The sequence below is a fragment of the Camarhynchus parvulus genome, chromosome 5, assembly GCF_901933205.1.
Source record: "Camarhynchus parvulus chromosome 5, STF_HiC, whole genome shotgun sequence".
NCBI lineage: Eukaryota > Metazoa > Chordata > Aves > Passeriformes > Thraupidae > Camarhynchus > Camarhynchus parvulus.
The window spans coordinates 14,010,012-14,030,816 of NC_044575.1; the positions used below are offsets into that span (position 1 = coordinate 14,010,012).

At 42.9% G+C, this 20,805-nt stretch overlaps 1 protein-coding gene across 2 annotated transcripts in view; it reads left to right on the forward strand.

Moving 5' to 3' along the window:
* The first annotated feature begins 13,541 nt into the window (after nt 1-13,541).
* Nucleotides 13,542-20,805, forward strand: part of OSBPL5 (oxysterol binding protein like 5) — a 173,621-nt gene continuing 166,357 nt past the window's right edge. The window contains exon 1 of one of the 2 annotated variants that reach the window (XM_030950552.1): nt 13,542-13,597. In XM_030950552.1, the coding sequence (XP_030806412.1) occupies nt 13,583-13,597 (15 nt within the window). In that variant the 5' untranslated portion in view covers nt 13,542-13,582. The remainder of the gene's footprint in view (nt 13,598-20,805) is intronic. The other variant, XM_030950548.1, reaches the window with a different exon arrangement.

The window sequence follows — 20,805 nt, forward strand, 5'->3', positions numbered from 1 at the left end:
GTCTGGAGGTGGTGATAGAAGGGGATGCAGAAATATCTTTGTGGTGCTATAGCTGGCTACTGGATTAAAGATCACCTGTCTGTAGATGCATAGAAAATTATCTCAGCTAAATGCCTTTCTCCCAGAATTCTTAGTTGCTGTTCCTGGCTGCCATCTGAATCACTCCTGAGGAGGATCACATGCCTGGAGGGTGATAGTGGCACTCAGCAGCTCTCCAGTTCATCACAGGGTGCTTACACAAAACTAAAATTTTGTCCTCTATTGTGGCCACATTTCTCTTCACAGAGAAAAGCAAGGCACAACTTCCCAAGGATATTTTCTGGGAATGGCAGAGAGGAACCTCAGAGAAGAAGAAAAAACAATTCTTATCTCAATTGCTGCTCCTCTGGTTGTGCACAAGTGGAATGCATTGTGGAAGATGGTTTACCTGAAGGGAATTGGTAATTGGATTCTAGTGTGAGTGTTTTGATTGACCAATTGAATCCATGTGTGTGTGTTGGGACTGTTGGCTGATGGTCACGAGATTCTGTTCAGTCAGAGTGCTTGTGCAGATTCAGTTTAGATGTAGTGTAATATAGTATAGAATAATATAGTATAATAAAATAATTAATTAGCCTTCTAAGATCAATGGAGTCAAATGTATCATTCCTCCCCTTCGTCAGGATTGCCTTGCTTTTACAATACTCTGTGGCAACTGCTGTGTTTTCTGAAACGACTGCATGGTGAGGTGGGAAGAGCCAAGCGTGATTGTCTTGTCATTGTTCAGGGGGATTATGTGCCAGCCATGTCATCCTGGTCTTACCCTTGTGCTATTAGACCCTCCGAAAAGCCAGCTGTTCTAGCTGCCATTTGGAGCCTTAGTCTATTTGTGTGGCTAGAGCTGAACCTGAATATCTGGAAATCACATTGTGTACCTGGTCTTGTCATATATTAGTTATACTACCTTGGAGATTAAAGAGATAGAGGTCAGAGAGGAGAGGATGTAATGTTTCTGTCCTGTTCTTGGCTTGATAAATGGGATGTATATGTATTGATGCTCTCCTTGCATACCCTTTCTGCCTGGCTGTTATCAGGCAGCAGATATGACATGAACATGTGGCTGTTCTTGTGGAAGCAGGTCAGAAATGGGGGCTTGGGGAGGAAAACCATCCGAAATCTTTGCACAGTGCGCTATTCTGAAGCAAAAAGGAAAAGCCAAGATCTTAATAGCTCCTGGGTCTTGTGGGTAAAAACTAATTTGAAAATGCAGATGCAGTCACTATGGTCAAGGGCTGGAATGAGGGGCAAGCAAAGATTAACAGTTTACGTGCTTCTGCAGTGGGCAGGTACAGTGTTCTCTGCTTCCTATACTCATCAGAAATGTTATTGTACTTCCTTTCTTCTTTTGCTGTGGCACTGCTTCAGGGACTCCCTTTCAGCTCCTCATGTAACACCTTGTGGTGTTGAAAAACCTCTGCCTGCAAACTGTTCAGTTCTCAGCACTTTGCTGAACTGTTTTTGATGTTGGCACCAAACAGTGCTGCTCTCCAATCTTGTGTTTCATTCCATGTTTGTTACCCTTGGACATGGCAAACCCCTTGCCTGTGCCAGCCTCCTGCCTGTGAGGGAGGAGGAGGCAAATGAAGCAGAAAACCTGAGTTGGAAGCACCAGGAGGAGCTGCTTCCTGCCAGCATTGTTGGCTGAAGGGAAAGAGCTGTTAGTACATCTCATGTAGGGGAGAAGCTGGGAGCCCTTCTCAAGCTATTTCTTAAATCTGAAGAAAAACATTATGAATCCAGGCCTGTTCTTAGCCCCTGTTAACAGAATTCCATTTATTAGTTTAAGTTGCTTTCCCTGGGTTTATTACATTCTAAATTAGTATACATAATTTTCTGACAGCCAGAAGCAAAGCTAGCAAATTATCCCCTTTTGCTGAGAAAAGTGTCTAGTTTGATCCCTAGTGGGTTACTAGAATTCACATTTTATCTCCAACTTTCCAAGTGATCAGAGAAAAGCCAGATTGTTTGGAGCAATGTTCCGAGTGTAGTGCTGATGTCTCATGGATGTTCCTGGTGTATTCATAATGCTGATAGGATTTCTAGGGACACATAAGAGCTGTGTGCTCAGTGTGTGAGGGACAGAGTGCTCTTCACACACAGTGCCAGGCTGTTGCCCTTGTTTCACCTCAGGGCAGAATGGACAGGAAATCAAGGATTCTCTCTAAGGGATTTCTAGACTTGTTTTATTTTTTTGTCCAGCAAATTTTGGATGTGGTGCTTCCAGAGTCGGGAATATGCTATCAGAAGGAAAGCAGGCTTTTTGATAATGGTGTAGTGTCAGCTCTGATTAAGGTATGTATCTATCTAAAAGGTGATTGTTGTCACTCCAGAAAGGAAATATATCCTGTTCATTTCTGGTTTGAGCCTCCAGATGGCACATGACACCACTGGTCTTTCCAAGGAAAGCTTTCCCTGCCCAGCTGCTCCTTTTCCACTTCCTTCCCAGATTCTGATAACCTCCCCCCACTCCTTGTGCTGTTTCCCCTTCCTTGCCCAGGCACAGGTCACTCGTGAAGCCCAGGCTATCGTGCCCATGTAAGCTCCACAGAGATATATATGAGTTTTGTACACCTGATTAGTGACCTTTTTCATAAACTCCTAAGCCCAGCAATAGCCTAATAGTGTTAAATAATCCTTTGCTACCTCGAGAAGTGCTCTTGCACTTCAGTGTTGCTAGTACCTAGGCATTTTCTGATGGTATGTGTACTCCAAGGTGTAAGGGCTCTGGTTGGGACCAGCCTGGAGCTGGTTACTCAGCATTACCAGCTGTGTGCTCATTTCCCAGTTTATCAGTCTGCTCCACAGCTGTTCCCAGCAATAACAGCTTGATGGGATTGCTGAACACAGTGCAGATACATCAATAAAGACAGCAAACAATGACGTGCTTGCTCGTACTCCTCAATACAAATAACAGTTAAAAGGCTGTTTTATTTAATGGATCTGGTTTTGTGTGTGTGTAACACTGAACGTGACTTTTTCCTGCCTTTTTTTTACACAGGTCCTTGGGGAGATTTTAAATATAGCTTTTAAAGTACCTGGCAACATCTGCTGAGTTACTTTGGCTTCCTCTGTCTCCCATTTGAAATATGGTGAGATTTCAATACAAAGCTCTAGTGATAGATCCATTTTTTACAAACAAGGCAATAATGGAGATAGGTGTGTGAGAGAGCTCTAAATCTTCTGGAAGATCTATCTGCAACTGCCTTGCTACTTACAAATCCTTTAGCCTTTGAGCAGGGAATAAATCAAACCTAGAAATAACATTTCACATCAGAACTTCCCATGTTTGTGTATCAGCCCCAGTCCTGTGGAAGATCTGCTCTGAGTAGGATTTGGCTGAGCTGAACAGCTCTCAGGTGCTGCCTCCTGGCCTGAGTGATGCTCCCAGTGCTGATGGTGACAGGCCTGGTTGTCATGTGCTGAATGAAAGCTGAGCTCTGGAGGCCTCTCACCAAAATACAGAGAAAAATATGTGACCAATGTGCGTCAGTCAAACCTTTCAACTCATTGTAATTTAATTATAAGCCAGGTCTAAAGCTACTGAATTGGTTTTCTCCTGCATGAAGATCTCCTAAAGTGCGACTGAGATGCCAGAAAATACATTTCATAATGTTTGATGCAGTAGATATTTTCTTGTGTCAAATCACTGGCATCACATTAGTACCAGTCATGTTATGTCTGTTAAGACACTTGATGTTGCCACTTGGTGTTTTGAAAATGAGGGTTTTTTTCATTTTAGAAAGTGTTATCTTTTAAAAATGCCACTAAAAAAGATTTGAACAGTTCCACCTGAAAAAATCTTTCTTGAGAATTTCTTTGTTTTATTTATTCACCATTTTGATATATTTTTAAAGCCATTGAAGGTAGAGATGAACATGGCTGTTCAATCAGGATTTAGGAAAATATTCTTTGTTTCTTTCTTAAAATGTGTTTTTTTAGTGAAAGGGACTGAAATGCTGAGAAATCCAAAGAAAGCTTTGGTTCCTGTCACATGTGAATCATGACCTTCTCTCTTCCCCTATTCTTGCAAGTCAGACTAGACTTGGGAATGTTGGCATAGACAGAGCAGGCAGTTTGCACAGGGCCTTGGCAAGCCAAGCTTACTTTTTCTTTTTTTTTTTCCTTTTTTTCTTTTTTTCCCTTTTTTCTTTTTGCTTTTTTTTTCTTTTAGCAATATTAAGCACACAGAAAAAGATGGAACAGAGAATAGGGAATCTGAATGTGTATGGATGTCAATCAGTAATATCCTTTTAAACTTTCTGCAGATGGTATTATAACTGAAGGCAAATTCCCATAACCCTAACATCTCTTCTATATGTAGATTTTAGTATTCTATTTGTTGACCTAATTCAAGATGTATTTTTTACTCAGTATTCTCTTATCTGATTTATAGATTTGAGTTAGGACGTTATTCTAAAGAGCTGTAGAAAGTATATGCTCTTTTCTGAGAAGCATTGCACTGAGCCATATATTTAGGTTATCCACTTTCCATTGCACAGACAGAAATTAGATATCTTTTTACTTCTGATTTTTAATTTTTTTTCCCTCCGGTTACGTTTTTCTATTGCAATGAGATTTTATAAGTCAGCCTGATGAAGGCACAATATTATTGCCTTAAAGCTCTCTCCAAGTCACTGGCTTTAAATGATATTAGAAGTACATGAATGTATTATTCTGTGAGCTATGGTCAATTGGTTCCAGATGAAACATTGTTGTAGTTGCAATTTACTACATGAAGTGATCAATATTTTGTAAATGCTTTTAGAAGGTAGAGCCAGAATCTCTGGGAAAACACAACCAGCAGCATCAGTCTGCAGAGACTGCTCTCTGCAAGAAAAAAACACAACACTGCAGTTTTTCTTGGGATTGAGCTTTCATTCAGCAGACATTTCAACTTCCAAGGACTTTGCTGTTTAGTTTATTTTGGAAAAGGCAGGATGGCTCTGGAAGACTCAGGTGGCTGTTTCCTCTGGGCTGACAATACAGCTGCCAAGGAGGGAAAGACCATTTCCTGATTAGAGTTTGCAATCAATGATATGGCCAGAGGCAGGAGATAAACACAACCAGCAGCTGAGGCATGAGACAGCAGTGTGGTGACCATGGTCACTCTAATAAGCAGCATTTTGCAATTGTCTACCATTTTTCAGACTTCTTTTATACAAAATTTTTAGGGGACATTTGAAGGCAGTTTTGCAAACTGCTCAGAAGTAGTTCCTTTCAGTAAAATGGGTGGAGTAGAAATAAAATCAGAAGGCTTTGTAGGCTATTCAATGTTGGTATCATTAACAAAGACAAACAATCATCTTTGAAATACCGCAAAAAGAATTTGCAAAATGAACTGATGTCTTTGCTAGCAGCTGGGTTTATGGGGATGAATTGCTTTCCCAAGCCTGGGGGAAGCAGAAAGCACTCTTGCTGTGCTGAGAGGATGTGGTGGGAAAAACCTGTGTTTTTCATTGCAGGTGTAAACTGAAAATATTTGCAGAAGTGAAGCTGTGGTGCTTGTTCTTGTTTCACGCAACAGAAAAGGAAAAAGTGAATAATTTCTGTGGAGATAAATACTTCCATTGCAAAAAATCTAGCATTTCAATAATCTGTGACTGTACCAGAAACTGATAGGCAAACAGCAGGGAGAGATTAGTGTGAAGCCTCTCATCAGCCTCTATAGGAAAGGCATCATGTTCCAAGCTGACAGTGGCCTTTTAACTTTGCTGGTGTGTAAGGAAAATTCTTACATGCTAATAGTCAAATTATGATTTCCCGTGATTGAAAGGCAGGAGCTACTAAGCATAACAAAGTGAATTTCCCCTGCTCACTAGGACATCTGCCAGCACTGTGATCAAATTATAGCTTTTCTTGGCCCACAGTCAGGAGCAAACTGCTTATCCTTGATCAAAAGCACAGTCTGCTTGGGTGGAGATGCTTCAATTATTGGTGACAAAAGCCCTTTGAAGTGACAGTCTCAGGATGCCTCAATGTTCACATATGGGGGAATCAATTGACTAATTACAGCAAGAAATAGGCTCAACAATGAAACTGAAAGAGAAGGTGGAGGTCTGAGGTGAAGGCAGCGGGTGTGAGGGTGGCCAGACAAGCGGGACCTGCCGGGGCTAAGGGCTGTGGGTGGGGAACGAGACATTTGGGGTTGATCAGTTGCCATGGGATGTGTCTGGCTTTATGATCTGGTTCTTGTTATGCAAAAGCAGCAGAGGGGCCAGCCCAAGAAGTTGCAGTGGACAGAGCAGTGTTTCACAGTTGTGCCTTGCAAAGGCTTTACCTCCATCATGGGCCAGTCTCCAGCAGCAGCCCTGGGCTCTCTGTGCTAAGCAGAGCCACAGCACAGGAAACCAAAATTCCATTGTGCTCTGAGGGATGGAAAAACCCAAAATAACTCCTACAGTTAAATGAAATGCCATCTTTTTGCCCTAGTAATTACACAGCACAGGCAGAAAGCCAATGGAAAGGACAGTGGTAGTTAGGGTCTTGCTACACCTGGGGAAATCCCCCCAACCTGTGAGGTTTATCTGTGAGGAAGCATTTGTGACTAGGATGAGAATGCCTGCCCTCTCCAATCCTCCCTGCTTCCCTGGGAAAATCAAAATCAGGCAGGCATCCTGAATTGTGGCCACAGGCCTCCTGTCTGCTAGTGGGTGTGGGGAGGACTCATTTCAAAGGGTGGAAGTTATGGCACCCAGATGGATTCCCCTTTGGCAGCAGATGAAAGCTGAGTGGTTTCAGAACAAAGAGCTTGATTTTTGCATGTAGGAAATTAAGAGATCAGCTGAGCAATGTTATACAAGCTGGAGGGGAAGCCTTAAAAGTTAAAAAAAGCACATTATACTTGGTGCATTAGGCAGTGGTGTTGACTGAGGCATTCTGTGCTGAATTAAGTAGTAATAGAGCACAGGTGGGAGCACTGGCCCAGGACAGCAGATTATGTCTCTTGTACACTGTGGGATATTACTGCTACTAAAAATAGGAGGAAAAATTCCCAGTTTAAAAAAAAATATTTGTGGCTTTTTAGAAATGGGGGCTGGAATAAAATGCAAGCAATGGTATCTGGCACTTAAGGTACAGAAATCAGTAATAATTTTGTACTTTTTCTCAGTTTGGCTGGATTTGCGTGCTGGGAGCTGACTTGGAAGGCCTGGCTGGCATCAGGTGTTTTCTTATGCTTCATGGGTCCCATGCATGATCCTGTTGAGAACACACCTGAGTCAAACCAAGAGTCCCATGGCACTGGCAGTTGAGAACAGTTTTAGATCCTGGCTCTCAGAAAAAGCTTCTGCGCTGTATGTAATTCCTCATTCTATGGGTTTATAAACGTTCCTTGTGCTGCCTCGCCTCTTGTCCACCCCAGGCTCCTGCCAGGGCTATTGCTCACACTGTCCCTCACTGCTGGTGAGGGTTGTGCTCTCACTGGAGAACTTTTCCCAGAGAAAGCTCCAGTTTCAGGGAGAGGCAGTGCACGGTGGTGTGGCAGGGGAGGCACGAGGCAGCCCCTGGCCCCTCTCCTCACAGTGGCTGCTCCTCTGCTGCCCCATCTGGGCACCACACCAGGCATGGGTCTGCTCCTGCCCACCCCACCGCCATCAGGCCTTGTCCCATGTGGCCACGTCCAATCTACCCTGCTCCCACCATTGCTGGGAACAGGACTGACATGGCCCCTGTGCAAGCTGGCACCCAGCAGGTAGGTTTGCCTTCTTCAGACATTTCCCTCCAGACAGAAATGAAGTGAAAATGGTGCTGGGAGAAACAGTGAGTCCCATGCCAGGCGAGAGGGCCCTCAGGGCCCTGAGGCGGCTCCGCGGGGTTCCCGCCACTGTGAGGGATGAGGAGAATTTGTTTCCAACCTCACTTTGGGGCTTTTGGTACATGCCTTGGTGGCCACCCCACATTTTTAGGGGTTACTGCCCCTCAAGCAGGTGCTGTAGACTGGGCTGTCCCCAGCCTCCAGCACCTGCTTGAGGGGCAGGAGGGTTGTTAAGAGCCCCAGGGGAGACGCCATTTCTGCGCATCAGCAGCCAGGCCTCAGGCAGTGCTCCCCAGCTCTGAGGCAGGTCAGTGAACACATGGATGTGGGCATCTCTGGCACGAGCCAGCAATGTCCACACCTGGGCCAGGCTGCAGGCTCACACCTTGGAAAGCTGGTGGTGATGGAAAGCTTGAGTTGATGAATTGTGCCCGCTGGTCCTTGTGCACATGGAAGGGGAAGAAGGTGAGGGTGGAGGGATTCATGAATAATTAAACTCTGAGACAGAGGAACATACATAATGCATGATAAATTAGTCCAAGTGCAGCAGAGAAAGCATGGGTAAAGTTTGTTTCAACAAGCAGAAAATGGGATGTGACAAGGTATTGACACCAGAACAGCTGTTTACTAAATTTTTTCATTTATTTATGTAGATTTCCTCCCCCTCACAGTTAGGGGTCAGCCTAGAGTGGGACAGAAATCAGCAACTGAGATGGAAAACAAGTTTGGCTCCTGTTGGGTCCCAGCCCAGCACACTCCCTCCCTGGGAGATCTCTCTCCCTGCTTAGTGCTCTTCTTCCCTTTCTGGTAATCTGATGCAATATTTCCTGCCTGGTCACTTGGGCTGCTCTTTGACGGCAGCTAAGGCGGGTAGAGTAATGCTCTTAATTCCATGGAAACAGAGAGGCCCGTGTTGACTCACTCTAGCCTTTTCTGATCCCAGATTTCCTAAATGTTTTCTTTCTTCTAAACTGTATTTGCTCTTACAACATAAATTATTTATAAGATGTTACATTTGTTACACATAGTAATGAGGCTGCCAAGCAGAGGGCATCAACTCCACTGCAGTGTCAAACTGATCTAAGGAGGGGTGTGTGTGTAAATGAAAACCCAGTCCCCTCCTTTTATTGAACAAACCCAGCAGATCTGTTCAAATTCACTTTTCCCATAAATAACACTAAAAGCCAAAAGCTGCATTATTAGACTTGCAGAGTTGCTTCATCTGAACCAGAGCTCTGAGTAACATGACTTCTTTTTTTCTTCCCTCAGCTGTGAATCCCTTAAGGTCTCCTTTCCTATGTTAATGAATAAGTTGGGCATCTGTCATGAGAGATCACAGGAACCATACACTGAAGCTGTTTTTTACACATACCTGCCACACAAACCCCCAGCTTTGACAGAGCTGGTCTCATCTCTTTTGCTCATCACAGGCTGCTCATGGAGTAGGACTGTGTGAAGCAGCCTAGAGCTGAGCACTGCAACACCAATTCTTTGATCTTGTGTCTCCTTCCACATTCTGTTCACTCAAAGCAGGACCGCTGGATACTGTGCCTGCTGACCTGCCTGCTCCAAGAGAGGGTATCTCACTTCTCAGAGGGGTAGACAATTCACAGGGAAATAATTTTCTCTTACTCTCTTGCAGGCTGCTTTTTTGTACTCTAGGATCAATGCCTGTTTTCTGGTGCATATTGCACTTGGATTTCTCCATGTTTCTGGAGTCCTGACAAGCAGGGACTGCTTAGACTTGAGGTGGGTACAAAAAGAGTCTGAGTTCTTCTGGTTATTTTACTGTTTTTCACATATATGGCCTTTCATCACTCCTTGCTAGAAAAGGTGAAACTGGAGAAAGTCATAGCATCCCACTGTCCTTTGTGATCAGAGTAAGTGTGAAGGGTTGAGTGTAAAACAGTTTTCTCCCAAAAATCAATACATTCTCTTTTAACACTGAGGTCATCTATATATTTTAAAAAATAAATAAATATAAAGGAACTGTGCAGATACTGAGCCCATAAAACATAGAAAAGCAGAATACTGCTGTTAAAAGATTAAGCCTGCCCAACCCCCTCACTGGGGACATGTGCATGCCAGCTGCACATCCAGGTGCTGGAAGAGATGGGGAAGAGGGAAGCAGCTTTTGATCTTGCATTACAGAGAAGCCCAATGCACATTTAACAGCCTTAGCTCTAAGTACAAATATACACTTCAGTTCCTTGAAGTGTCATAGGCTTCCTGCATGCTGCTGGGCTATCCTAGTGTAAGAAAGTGTTGTAGCTTTCCAAGAAGGAACACCCTAGTCACCCTAGTTCACAAAGGATAAATGTGCTAAAGAGAATAAAAATGGGCTATGGCTAGGCAAAGTACAAGCATGCTATGGAAACTCCTCACTGAGCAGGTTCAGCAGAGAAGCAGAGTTCTGCTTTTTTTTTTTTCCTTTTTTTCTTTTTTTTGTGTGTGTAGGGTTTTTCCCCTTTAGCTGTTGCAATGACTCACTCTTTTTTTTTCCATGGCCACTCTTGTTATGGATTCTGAAAAGCTTTGAGTACACAATTGGGTTGATGAAATGCCCTGTCAGCCATCTCTAATTCAGCTAGATTTCTTTTCTTTCTCTTCTTTCTCCCTCCTAGTGCCTTAATCTAGATGTGCCTTACCACTTTAAAACTGAAGTGGGACACAGGGATGTCAGAGAGAGAAAAGGAAAATTTCTGAACTCCCTGCCCTGTTCCAAATTAATTAGAGCCCAAATCACCTCAAGTATGTGCAGAAAGCAGCTTAGAAAATGTTCTCCATTACTGAATTTAAGTTCTGGAACTAAAGTTTATGATGAGTGATAACCAAACCCTGCAGCAGCACTTCTCTGTGCAGTTTGACCTCGCTCCAAACACAGAGGAGAAGAAAATGTATGTGTTCACCAGGTTTTTAGCACAATGTGCACAATTTCCAGCCTAAATCAACCCAGTGCTTGCCAGTGGGATGGGACACCAGCACAGCTGCCTGGCTGAATGGTTTTTTTCTTTTCAGCTGTGTGAAAATGAAGAAGCTCCTGGAGACAGACTGGTCTGGGAACCTGCTTGGCATCCCCCTCTTTTGTGTGTCACTGGTGTGGGTGCTGGCCTGCTGCTGGCTTTGTGCTCTCCTGCTCCCAAAGATAAGGAGCTCCTCACCTGCTGTCAAGTGTCCCATGGTTTCCTTAAGCCAGCTGCTCTGAAGACTTGTGTGTCCAGCTTGGCTGCCTCTCTGCAGCCAAGGCACTGATTTCTGGGGTTACTGCTTGACAAGTCTCTTTCCAAGACCCAAGGCCTTGTTTGAGGGATCCCTCAGCATGTACTTGCCTTCAGGTTGGTGTGTGCTCCCTGTTCAGTGCTGCCCTTGGATGGACAATATGGCAGCACACCATGGCTCCAAATGGGACCCCATGTTTTACAGAGATAAGAGAAGAACCCCAGCTGGAAGAAAAGCCTCTGTGAATTGACATGGGTCTATTCCAATTTACATCAAAGGAAATTTCAGATCATAAATGCTTGCACATGCAACTTTTCTGTAGAAGAATTCTTGGCAAAACAAGGGTATGCTGTACTCTTACAAGAATTGGGCAACCCTGGCCTGCAGATTACAGAGTTACTTTGAAGACCATGTACTGTCCTCAGAACAAGATAGACTACGTACTGTCCTCGAATAGATACAACAAAGAAGAATAAGCATTGTGCAAGGACAAAGCCAGATGCCAAACATGGTATGAGAACTGCTAATTTAGCACACCTTAGCTAAAAATGCTAGCGTGACAGCCAATCAGCAAGTAACATGGACATGTAATTACAGCCGCTAAACCAATGAGCATTAGGCAGCAGCGGCATGAGACAAGTGTACAGAAGCATAAATATGAGAAGATTGCTAAATAAAGTAGCCATGTAGTAGCAAAATGTAGCCACATTGGTGTGATTGTCATTACACAGCCAACTCTCCATGGGACCGTCTTCACTTTTCAAGATCAGAGTGCAAAGTCCAGGCCGCTGAATTCAGTCAGGCTGTGCCTCTGTGCTGACTGATTTTATCAGTGTGGCTTCTGAGGAGCCTCTTTTCCAGCTCCTCCAGTGTAATACAGCCTTCAGAGCTCTGGGGGACAAATCTTTGGCTTGTTGTCCTTCAAATAGCTGTAGTACCAGCATGGAAGGAGAGGTTTCACATAAATATGTAGAAAGAGAGCAGAGGTCTCTCATAAATATGTAAAAAATACATCCATATAAACCAGGAGTTTAAAGGCAATGGCATGTGAAAACGAAAACCAGTTATTGTTAATGATAGTCTTGCCCTTGACGACCCCATTCTAATATCTAATTTATTGTAATTTCCAATCTTCATATTCTAATCCTTTTTTCCTTATCATTTGCTTTTTTGTTAAGAATCCCTTCCCATTTCAAGATGCAGTGTAGCTTTTTGTAAAGTCTTAGCCTTCCAATGGGCTGGCTTCACTACAGACAATTTTGTCCTCCAATACATGTAGGTGAGGGTATGTAACATTACTGGTGAAGTCTGGATGATATTTGCTTTTTATTTGTGTAGAGAAACTGAAAAAAAATGTTGCTGAGAATGGGATTTCACCAGGGCTGCTGTCAGATTGGATGACAACTCAGCTTTGCAGATAAAGCACCTCGGTGCAGGATTTCTGAGGAAACAAATCCAAATAGTTTTAACCTCAGAGAGGTTAGGGGAGGTAAATGCCAGCAAGGCAGTAAAATAGTGTGCAGAGACCACCTGTGCTTTTTCTCTACTAAGATTTTGTGGCAAAAATGCGTTATCTGCTGTCAAACTCTGTGTGTTCAGACTGATAACACAGAGGCCTGGTCTTATTTAGATTGTTAATTTACAAGTAAATACCTACAAAGGTTTTTCTTGACTTGCTTTCATGCATAACTGTCACATGCCTTGTCACCTTTAGGATTTACTGTTGGTTAGATAACACATAGTAAGACTGATTTTTTTTTACTGGCTTTTTTGGTTTTTCCAAGGAAAGGCAAGCCCTAAGGATCCTGGGATGTCAGACAGCTGCTCTGTGAAGTGTTGTTGCACACTGGGATATTTTGCTGCTGCTGTAGGACTGGCAGGGTGAAATCAAGGGCTCCTCTGAATGGCAATGACGTCCAGGACAAACACGTGGGCCAAGGACATGATGGCTTCCCGCAGCCACTGCAGCAGGTCCAGCTCCGGAAGATAAAACAGGGGTAAGGTTTTCACAGCCTCCACATTGCCCCCCATGAACTATCTGTCTTCAACTGAAGCAACATTGTGTGAGCTGTAATTCCCAGTGCCCACAAAAAGCTGGGTCTGCTGTGGTACCCCTCTAGCAGCATGAATCCATGGCTCCAAATGTCACTGTATTGCTTCCCAGCTCATGAGGTACCTGCCTGACTGATTCCTTTACCCTTGTCAGTGTTCAGAATAGCTGTGCGCCTATTTTAGCCAGGCAAGCCAAGTGCAAGTTGTTTTTCATGGAGGATGACTGTGTGCAGCAGCACAGGCAGGGGAAAGCAGGAGTTTTGGCAAGCAGACCCTCAGTGTGGGGCAAAATGCTCGCCTGCACTCTGATGCTGATTTTCTCCTTTATTGGCTGCTCCTGAAGCTGCAGCCGGAGGAACGGTCTCCTGTGGAACGGCAGCTTTAGACAATTTTATTGGCTGATGAATCTGATCTTGCCTGGCCACCTTCCAGAAACACTGACTTGCCCGAGATGAGAGTGAGAGGAAGGTTGCTCTGCCTGGGGTTCTGAAGCATTGTTTGGAGACCAACTTAAGACCCATGCCTTGCTGCACGGTGAGTATAGAAAGACAGGTGTGTATAGCCACGTCTATATGCGTAGAGTGCTTCATGATCTGATTGCTGACACAATTAAATGTGCGGCTCCTGTGGACTGTGTCTCGTTTGCTGCTTAATTATGTGGAAATGTACTTGGTAAATGGCTTGCTGTCACAAAATGCTCGATTAACTGTTGCAATGATCTGAGTTAAAAGACTGTGTTTGTGTCCTACTCTGGTTATTTCCTGTGCTGCAACACATTGATTTAAGCTTTTAGCCATGAGAGAGCAAAATGCAGCTGCAAGATGTTGATATTAAAATGTTTTCTTTGGTTTTGTAATTTTGCTAGTGGAAACTCAAAATACCAGAGCCACTTGCTAATATTTGCTCAAGTTTTCTAAAAATTGCTGATTAATCTTGCCCTTTCTTTTTTAAGGGTAACTTATGTTAAGTTTGATGTTACGGATCGTTTTTCAAGTTGTGCTCTGCCACAGAGCAAAAATAGGGCAGAGCGAAGGAAGGGAATGTTTTTAATGTAGCCCCCGAAGTGTTTGGTGCTCAAAGTGGCAGGATACTGCATTGCACCTACATCAGTTGCAAACAGTTCTACAGATAAACATTTCTGAAGAGCCCCCAGAAATATTGCTACCTAAGGAACTGATGTTTGATCAGCAGCCCTGGAAAATAATGAAGGAATGCAGCTTTTTAGACTGCAGCAGTCCTATAATATACAAAGATGCAGTTAATCCCGAGAGTGCAACATACCTGCTGCTTCAAAAATGATACAAAATAACCTGTTTCACTCTAGCAGCCTGCAGTGCCCCTGATACTTGTAGTGGAGTTTGAAAATACGCATTTTTGATAGCTTTGGGAAACAACATTTTATCACCGTACTTGTTCAAAATACCTCTCTCTAATAATTTGTAGGGGTTTTTTTAGGAGAGGTAGTGCAGGGAGTGGGGTGTCAGTGTTTTCTGCAAACAGATCCCTGCTGAACATAGTGCAGGAACGATGTAGCTTCCACAGAGCTAAGCCAAAGTATTAAATGAAAGCTGAGTAAAGCTATACACAGTCCCCAAATACTTCCCAAGCTAGAACTTCCCATACTCATGGGCTGTGAGCAGCACAACTGTTAATAGCAATGATGCTTTTAATCATTCTTCTTCCTGAGGGCCAAGGAGGAACCTGAGCAGCTTCATTATTTGCCTTGGCTGGAATAGCTTTGCAATACCATACTGGGAGGCAATGGATTCCTTAGGGAGTCAGAAATGGATGGCATGGGGCTGGCTATAGCCTCTTGGGATCACCTGCACCACAGCTGCCTTTCCAAACTGTGTTGAAGTTATGTTTTGAGTATCTGGGAAGAGGACAGAGTGGGAGGGCCAAATTTGTATGTGCAGGAAAGACATGAACATTGATTTGCAGCTGTAGTTGTAAGGAGTTGTCTCCCCATTATGTCCAAGTGGGGTAGAGGGGAGGCCTCATTTGGTGGAATTCCATCTCTTTCAGCTCAGAAGTAAATAACTTCTGAACTGGCTCCCATGGCAAGTAGAATGGCAGTCCATGAAGTCATGTGGCCCCTGTTACCACCTGTGGTTATGAGAGTGAATTAGGACCTTGTATTAATGAGAAATGATGCAGCAAATATGGTTTAGTATGACTTTTTTGTGATTGTGCCAGGTAGCATTGACACACTTTGGTTCTAAATGTATCATAAACATTTATTTGCCCCTGCAAATAGTCTAAACTATGTTTTTGCTTGTTCCTCTGTTTCTGCACCATTCCTGTTCCTGTTCTTTCTGACTGAGGCTTCCAAGGTAGCCATGGGAAGCTGACATTCATACTCCTTGGATTCCCTTCCAGAAATCACAGGCTCTGTCATTATATGGAAGATGAGGCTGTTTTATATGTAGTTTTATAGATGTGTTTGTGATTTCCTGGGATGTGCTTGTGGAATTTGAACTAGAGCTTATCTCAGGTTAAGATTTAAGTTTAACAAATGTGAAAAGCATAGTACTGGCATACCAGCTCAGTACCTGTTTATCCTCCTGGAGAAGTATTTTGTATTAATGTCAAACACGCATCTGTGAAGTTGCAATCTGTGGCTGTTATAGCTGTAATACTGAAAAGGGAAAAAAAGGGGGAGGAAAAGTGAGTGAAGATGCGAATTTTGCTGGTTTAAAATTTAATTGAGACACATTGAAGGTAACCCTTGGTAGAAATGGAGCTTTGCCACTAAGTAGGATGCAATTTATTTGGAGGGGAAGGAGTGATTCTCTTGATTATTCAAAGGGCTTTTTGAAATCCTGGTACTGATGTGCTGCTGGTGTGTTCCAGCATAATAGTAATCCTAAAAGAGCTGAATATAGGCTGTTTAGTTATTTTTGAGCCTTTGCCATCACTCTACATGCCACAACAGGCAAAATGTTGATGATCTCTGTCACTGTCAAGCCAAAAGTAGAGGTGGCCTCACTTTGGGCACCATGGAATGGATCCCTAAGGAATGCTCCTTGTGCCTGAGCTGTGTTGGTGGTCTCTGAGCAGTCCCAAGGAAGCAAGGGTGGCCCAGGGCCCTGTGGCAGGGCAGGGGATGAGGATCAGTCACATGGGATGAATTGCCCTTTCCTGGCCTGGACCTCAGCATGTAGCAGTGGGAAGGCCATGACTGCAGCCACCCTCAAAACAGAACAGCAGATTTTTTCCTGTTCTGCTCTCAGTCTAGTGTGGTGCTTTGCATCCCAATTGACTCCCTCAGCCTTGTAAATGTTGCAAGTTTCTCAGTTTTGTTGGAGTAGATAAAAGATAAGGGCAGTTCTAGACATTTTACTTTGAGGGGAGAAAATGGAGAAAAGTAGAAAGAGGAGGCAACTAAAAATATAAAGCTTGTGATCTATGTTAATGATTGTACTTGTCAATTCTGCAGAAATGAAACCAAGAGAAAACTATGATTCTTTAACTTAAGAAAGCATTTATCTGGAATTGTTGTTTTTAGCTTAAGACCTGAGTTAAGGGAGTGGAAATAGATTGATTTTTATTTTGACAGTTTAAAATACCTTCTATGTAATGCTCTTACAGCATGTTCATTTAGAATGTGGACTTACAAATTGCAACAGTATTTTAAAACACTTGAAATTCACAATGACATGTAAACTGTCTGCAGAGATTTTATTTTTATCTTTGTTGGGTTGGTTGGTTAGCTTGGATGTGAATTTGTATTTCTGCATATGTATATAAACATAATCCCATTAACATGTATGTAAGTAGGAAGCTGGTAGGCAATATGCTTACATATATACCAGCATGCTATTGAGTCATAACATGAAATATTTACTCTCAGTATCCATGCGTAAAGTTAATGTGCTGTGGATTCATGCTAGAAGTAATAAGGCAAGAAACTGTTTATGCTTTGTGATACAGATAGCCAGATCAACAGTGGGAGTGAAAACTGGAATTGTTCTTCCATTTCAATTACAGCCTGACAAATGGTGCATTCATTTTTCATTGTTAATAAATGGCCCATATGGCATCCTTTGATCACATGCTCTGCAGCAGCAAGGCATTTATTTTCAAGGAATACAGAACCTAACAATTGATCTCAGCTTTCTGAGCAAAATATTGTCTTGAGTGAGGGAATGGACACTACCAGGAGAAGGTACCCTAGGTAGCTCAGAGTTTTCCAGTCTGAAGGCTTGGAGCATGCTGCTCCCAGCAGCAGAGCCAGCAACCTCCTCATGTTCCAAATCACACCAGATATAACTAGGAAAGCTCTTTCTCCACTCACAAGTTCCATTCTTTCACAGACTGTGGGAGGATGGCTTTTCCATGGTACACAATCCAGATTCCAGGATGCCTGGCATGTAGGGATAGATAAAAACTAACCAGAGAAAAAATTTAGAAAGTAACATAAAGCAAAGTTAGAATTTCTTTGTTTGTGAGAAATCTGTATCACCAAAAAACCCACCAGCCTGATACAGACATCCCTTGGAATAAAGACAACCTATTTCTGTTTAATCACATTATTTATCATACCTTTTAGAAGCAAAACTTCTAAATCCATAGCCAGGACACCAGCTGGAGACATTCAGGAATATTTCCATGGAAATACCGTCTTGGAAAGAAAAGCTTGCTGAAGTTTGCTCATTATTTTCTGAAGACCACTGCAGTCTGGGAGAAAACAGGAGCTAGGCAACACCCTGTTTTCTACACCCCCAGTTGCCACAGATGGATGGGTGACAGGACCTCTCCAGAGCTGCTCATGCCCTCCCTTAATGGTGTAGCTCTTGCAGCCACTTTGATCTTAGTGGGTAGACAGTGGCTGGGACCTTTCTGGGTGTTCCTACCACGAAATCATAATGATTATAAGCTCATGCCTTTAATGTAAACTGAAGTGTTTACAAAGCATGTGTGGATGTACACTTCTATCTCCTCAAACACAAGAAGTTTCCTCCATCACAGTGTTCATGTGAACCTCCCAGGGATAAGGAGATGCAGGATGGAAGCAGGGGGAAGGGAAAACCTGTTGGACTCTCCTTGGGAAAGTTTCATCAGTAAGACAGCAACCTGTGGCCACTTGAAACTGCAACACTGCAACACTGTGAGCACCCCCAGAGTAGTTTCAGCTTCTGCTTTGGCAGCAGCAAATGGCAAAACTGCACAGAATCACTCACTCATGACCCCATATAAGAGTATAAGGGGACACAAAGATTTGTATCCCTTTAATCTTTTGCAAAAGATGGGCACAATATGAAAGCTTAAACCCTAAAGCAGATGGTGCATTTCTGTACCATCATGTCATGTGTTTGATGAAATGTGGCTGGCTGAGTGTGTCCAGATGGGCATTGCTCCTTTGGTCAAGAAACCATTAAAATGTGGCAATTTGTGGGAATCTAGGCTAAAATAGGCTCTCACAATGGAGAGCTAGTACAAGGCACAAAGTTGAATAAATTGGTCCCCACATAGGTAACTGAAGGGGGTGGGGGGAAGATGGGATGACTTTAAAGGTTATATAATAGTTTAATTTGTTGGTTTAGTGCTAATACAGAAAATGTTCCCCCAGCATACCTGGCTTCTCTTTTCAGCTGGCTTCTTAGGAAGAATTTTTTGAGGAAAATGCTCTGTGTGGTGTTACAGGCATGTAATTTTCAGGCTAGACTACAGAAGGATTATATACTTGTTGTTTTAGTTTCCCTTGAGAGAGTTCTGCAATGTTTCATAAATCCAGATGACTGTATAGGTTTTAGTGAATATGTAATTTGCCATATGGAATATATGCTGGTCAATGCTTCTGTTCTTAGAAGAGATGGTCACTAACAAAAATGATGTCTGACAGGCTGTTCCTTACTGTGGAATGATCTGTCTGTCATCTCCTCAGGTTCTTGTAAATTGCTGTAGCTCAAGATTAGGGTAAAATATTTAAAAGTTGTCAAAATCAGCTTTAAAGCCTCTGACCTTCTAGCTTTTAGAAGTGGTTTAGGAGCTTATGATGTTGAATACTGTAATCACTTTCGAAATGTTTTTTTTCTAGTCCATCTTCCTTGAATGAATAGAAATGTCTATTTCCTACAAGTAAAAAGGACCTAACTTCGGCCAAAAAACATTGCTGATCATGAACTTGCTGAAATCTGTGAGGAGTAAAATATGGAATTGACTTGCTGAATTGCTAAGATTTGTCAGGGACAGTCATTGGTAATTGCCTCAACCTTTTTAATAGAAAAGATTGTGGTTGGAAAAAAGCATGGTAGGAAAATGCACTTGTCTCAGCAAAGGAATAGTGAATACTCGTCCTGTGCAGGGCCAGGAGTTGGACTCAGTAGTCTTTATGGATATCTTCCTACTCAGAGTATTTTATGATTCCATGATTCTGTGATGAACTATTTTCCAGAATCCATGTTACAGGAAACAGGAGTTTTATCACAGCAGATTAAGTTTTTATATAAAATGTTCCTGTTTGGTCTGCAAACCGAACCTCATTCTTCTTGACCTTATTTAATATGGTGGACACCAAAGTTTAATATAAAAAAAGAGAAGAAGTATTTATTTAACTTCTTAACCCCCTTTTATATTACAAGGCTGTGGCTGGCTGGAAGGACAAAAGTATGATGCATGAAAACATGAATGGTTTGTGTTCAAGCTGATGTCCCATGTTGGCTCCAATATATGGGCATCACATTTTCCATCAGGCTGTCACAGAAATGCCATGAAACTTCTATATGCAGGTGACTTCTACCTGAGAACCAAGGTAACAAACATGACCCAGTCAAGTGTGTGATAAATATAGACACCCACTGCAGCAATTTGCACCAACACAAGCTCTGAGTAGCAAGCAAGACACGTGGCTGTGTCTCAGCAGTCAGTCCCTGCTCAGGGCTGCAGTTCAGCTGCACTGGCTCCCAGGTTATTGCATCTGCACCAGGCATTTACGTGGTCCCAGGAAAGGTCTTGTCTGTGTGAAGTTTTGATAAAAGATGGTTAGATTTCTGCAAAATGAAACTGAAAGGAAATTAATACTGAGTAATCTGGGAGATGTCTTTCTATCCAGGCTTTATTAATGACTTTTTTCCTTCTGTGATTATTTACATACATTTACAGAGCCCAGCAGAGCTAGTCCTTGCTCTGGTTTTGTCTCATAAAATTCCAATGTATAGAACTGCCATTCAGGGATGACACAGTGTGATGTAATTTAACAATAGGTAAGGTGCCTTAGTTAACACTTACAGTCTGTCTTAAGGTGGGCTTAGGATATGCAATTTTGCCTTGTGATAACAGTCAGTTTTTCTTTTATGTCTTTCCTTTACCACTGTAGCAGTGGAAAAAGAGCTGATGTACTCTTTACTTGTCATGTGACCTTGCAGCTCCACAGTGGGACAGGGAATGCTCTGTTCAAGAAAAATCAGTGTTTTGGGGGAAGGACTCAGCAAATTAAGTGGGAGCCTGTTTTTTCTGAATTATGCCAATGTGAAGATCCTCATACACTGTGAAGCAGCATTGTGCTGATCTCAACAGAGCCACTTTGTTTGATGGGGGTTAAAAATCCCAAGTGTGTGTGATTCTTTTCTGCTGATGCAACTATCACCACTGTGCCTGGGGAAGGTGCCTTTCTCTCTTCCTCTTCTCTCTTTATGGCCTAGCAACCCTATAATGCACTATTTGTCCCCTTTGTATTTTGAAGGTTGCCCTTGCTCACGTGGCGAGCTGTGGCTCAGTGTTGCTCTTTGTGTGAGCTTTGA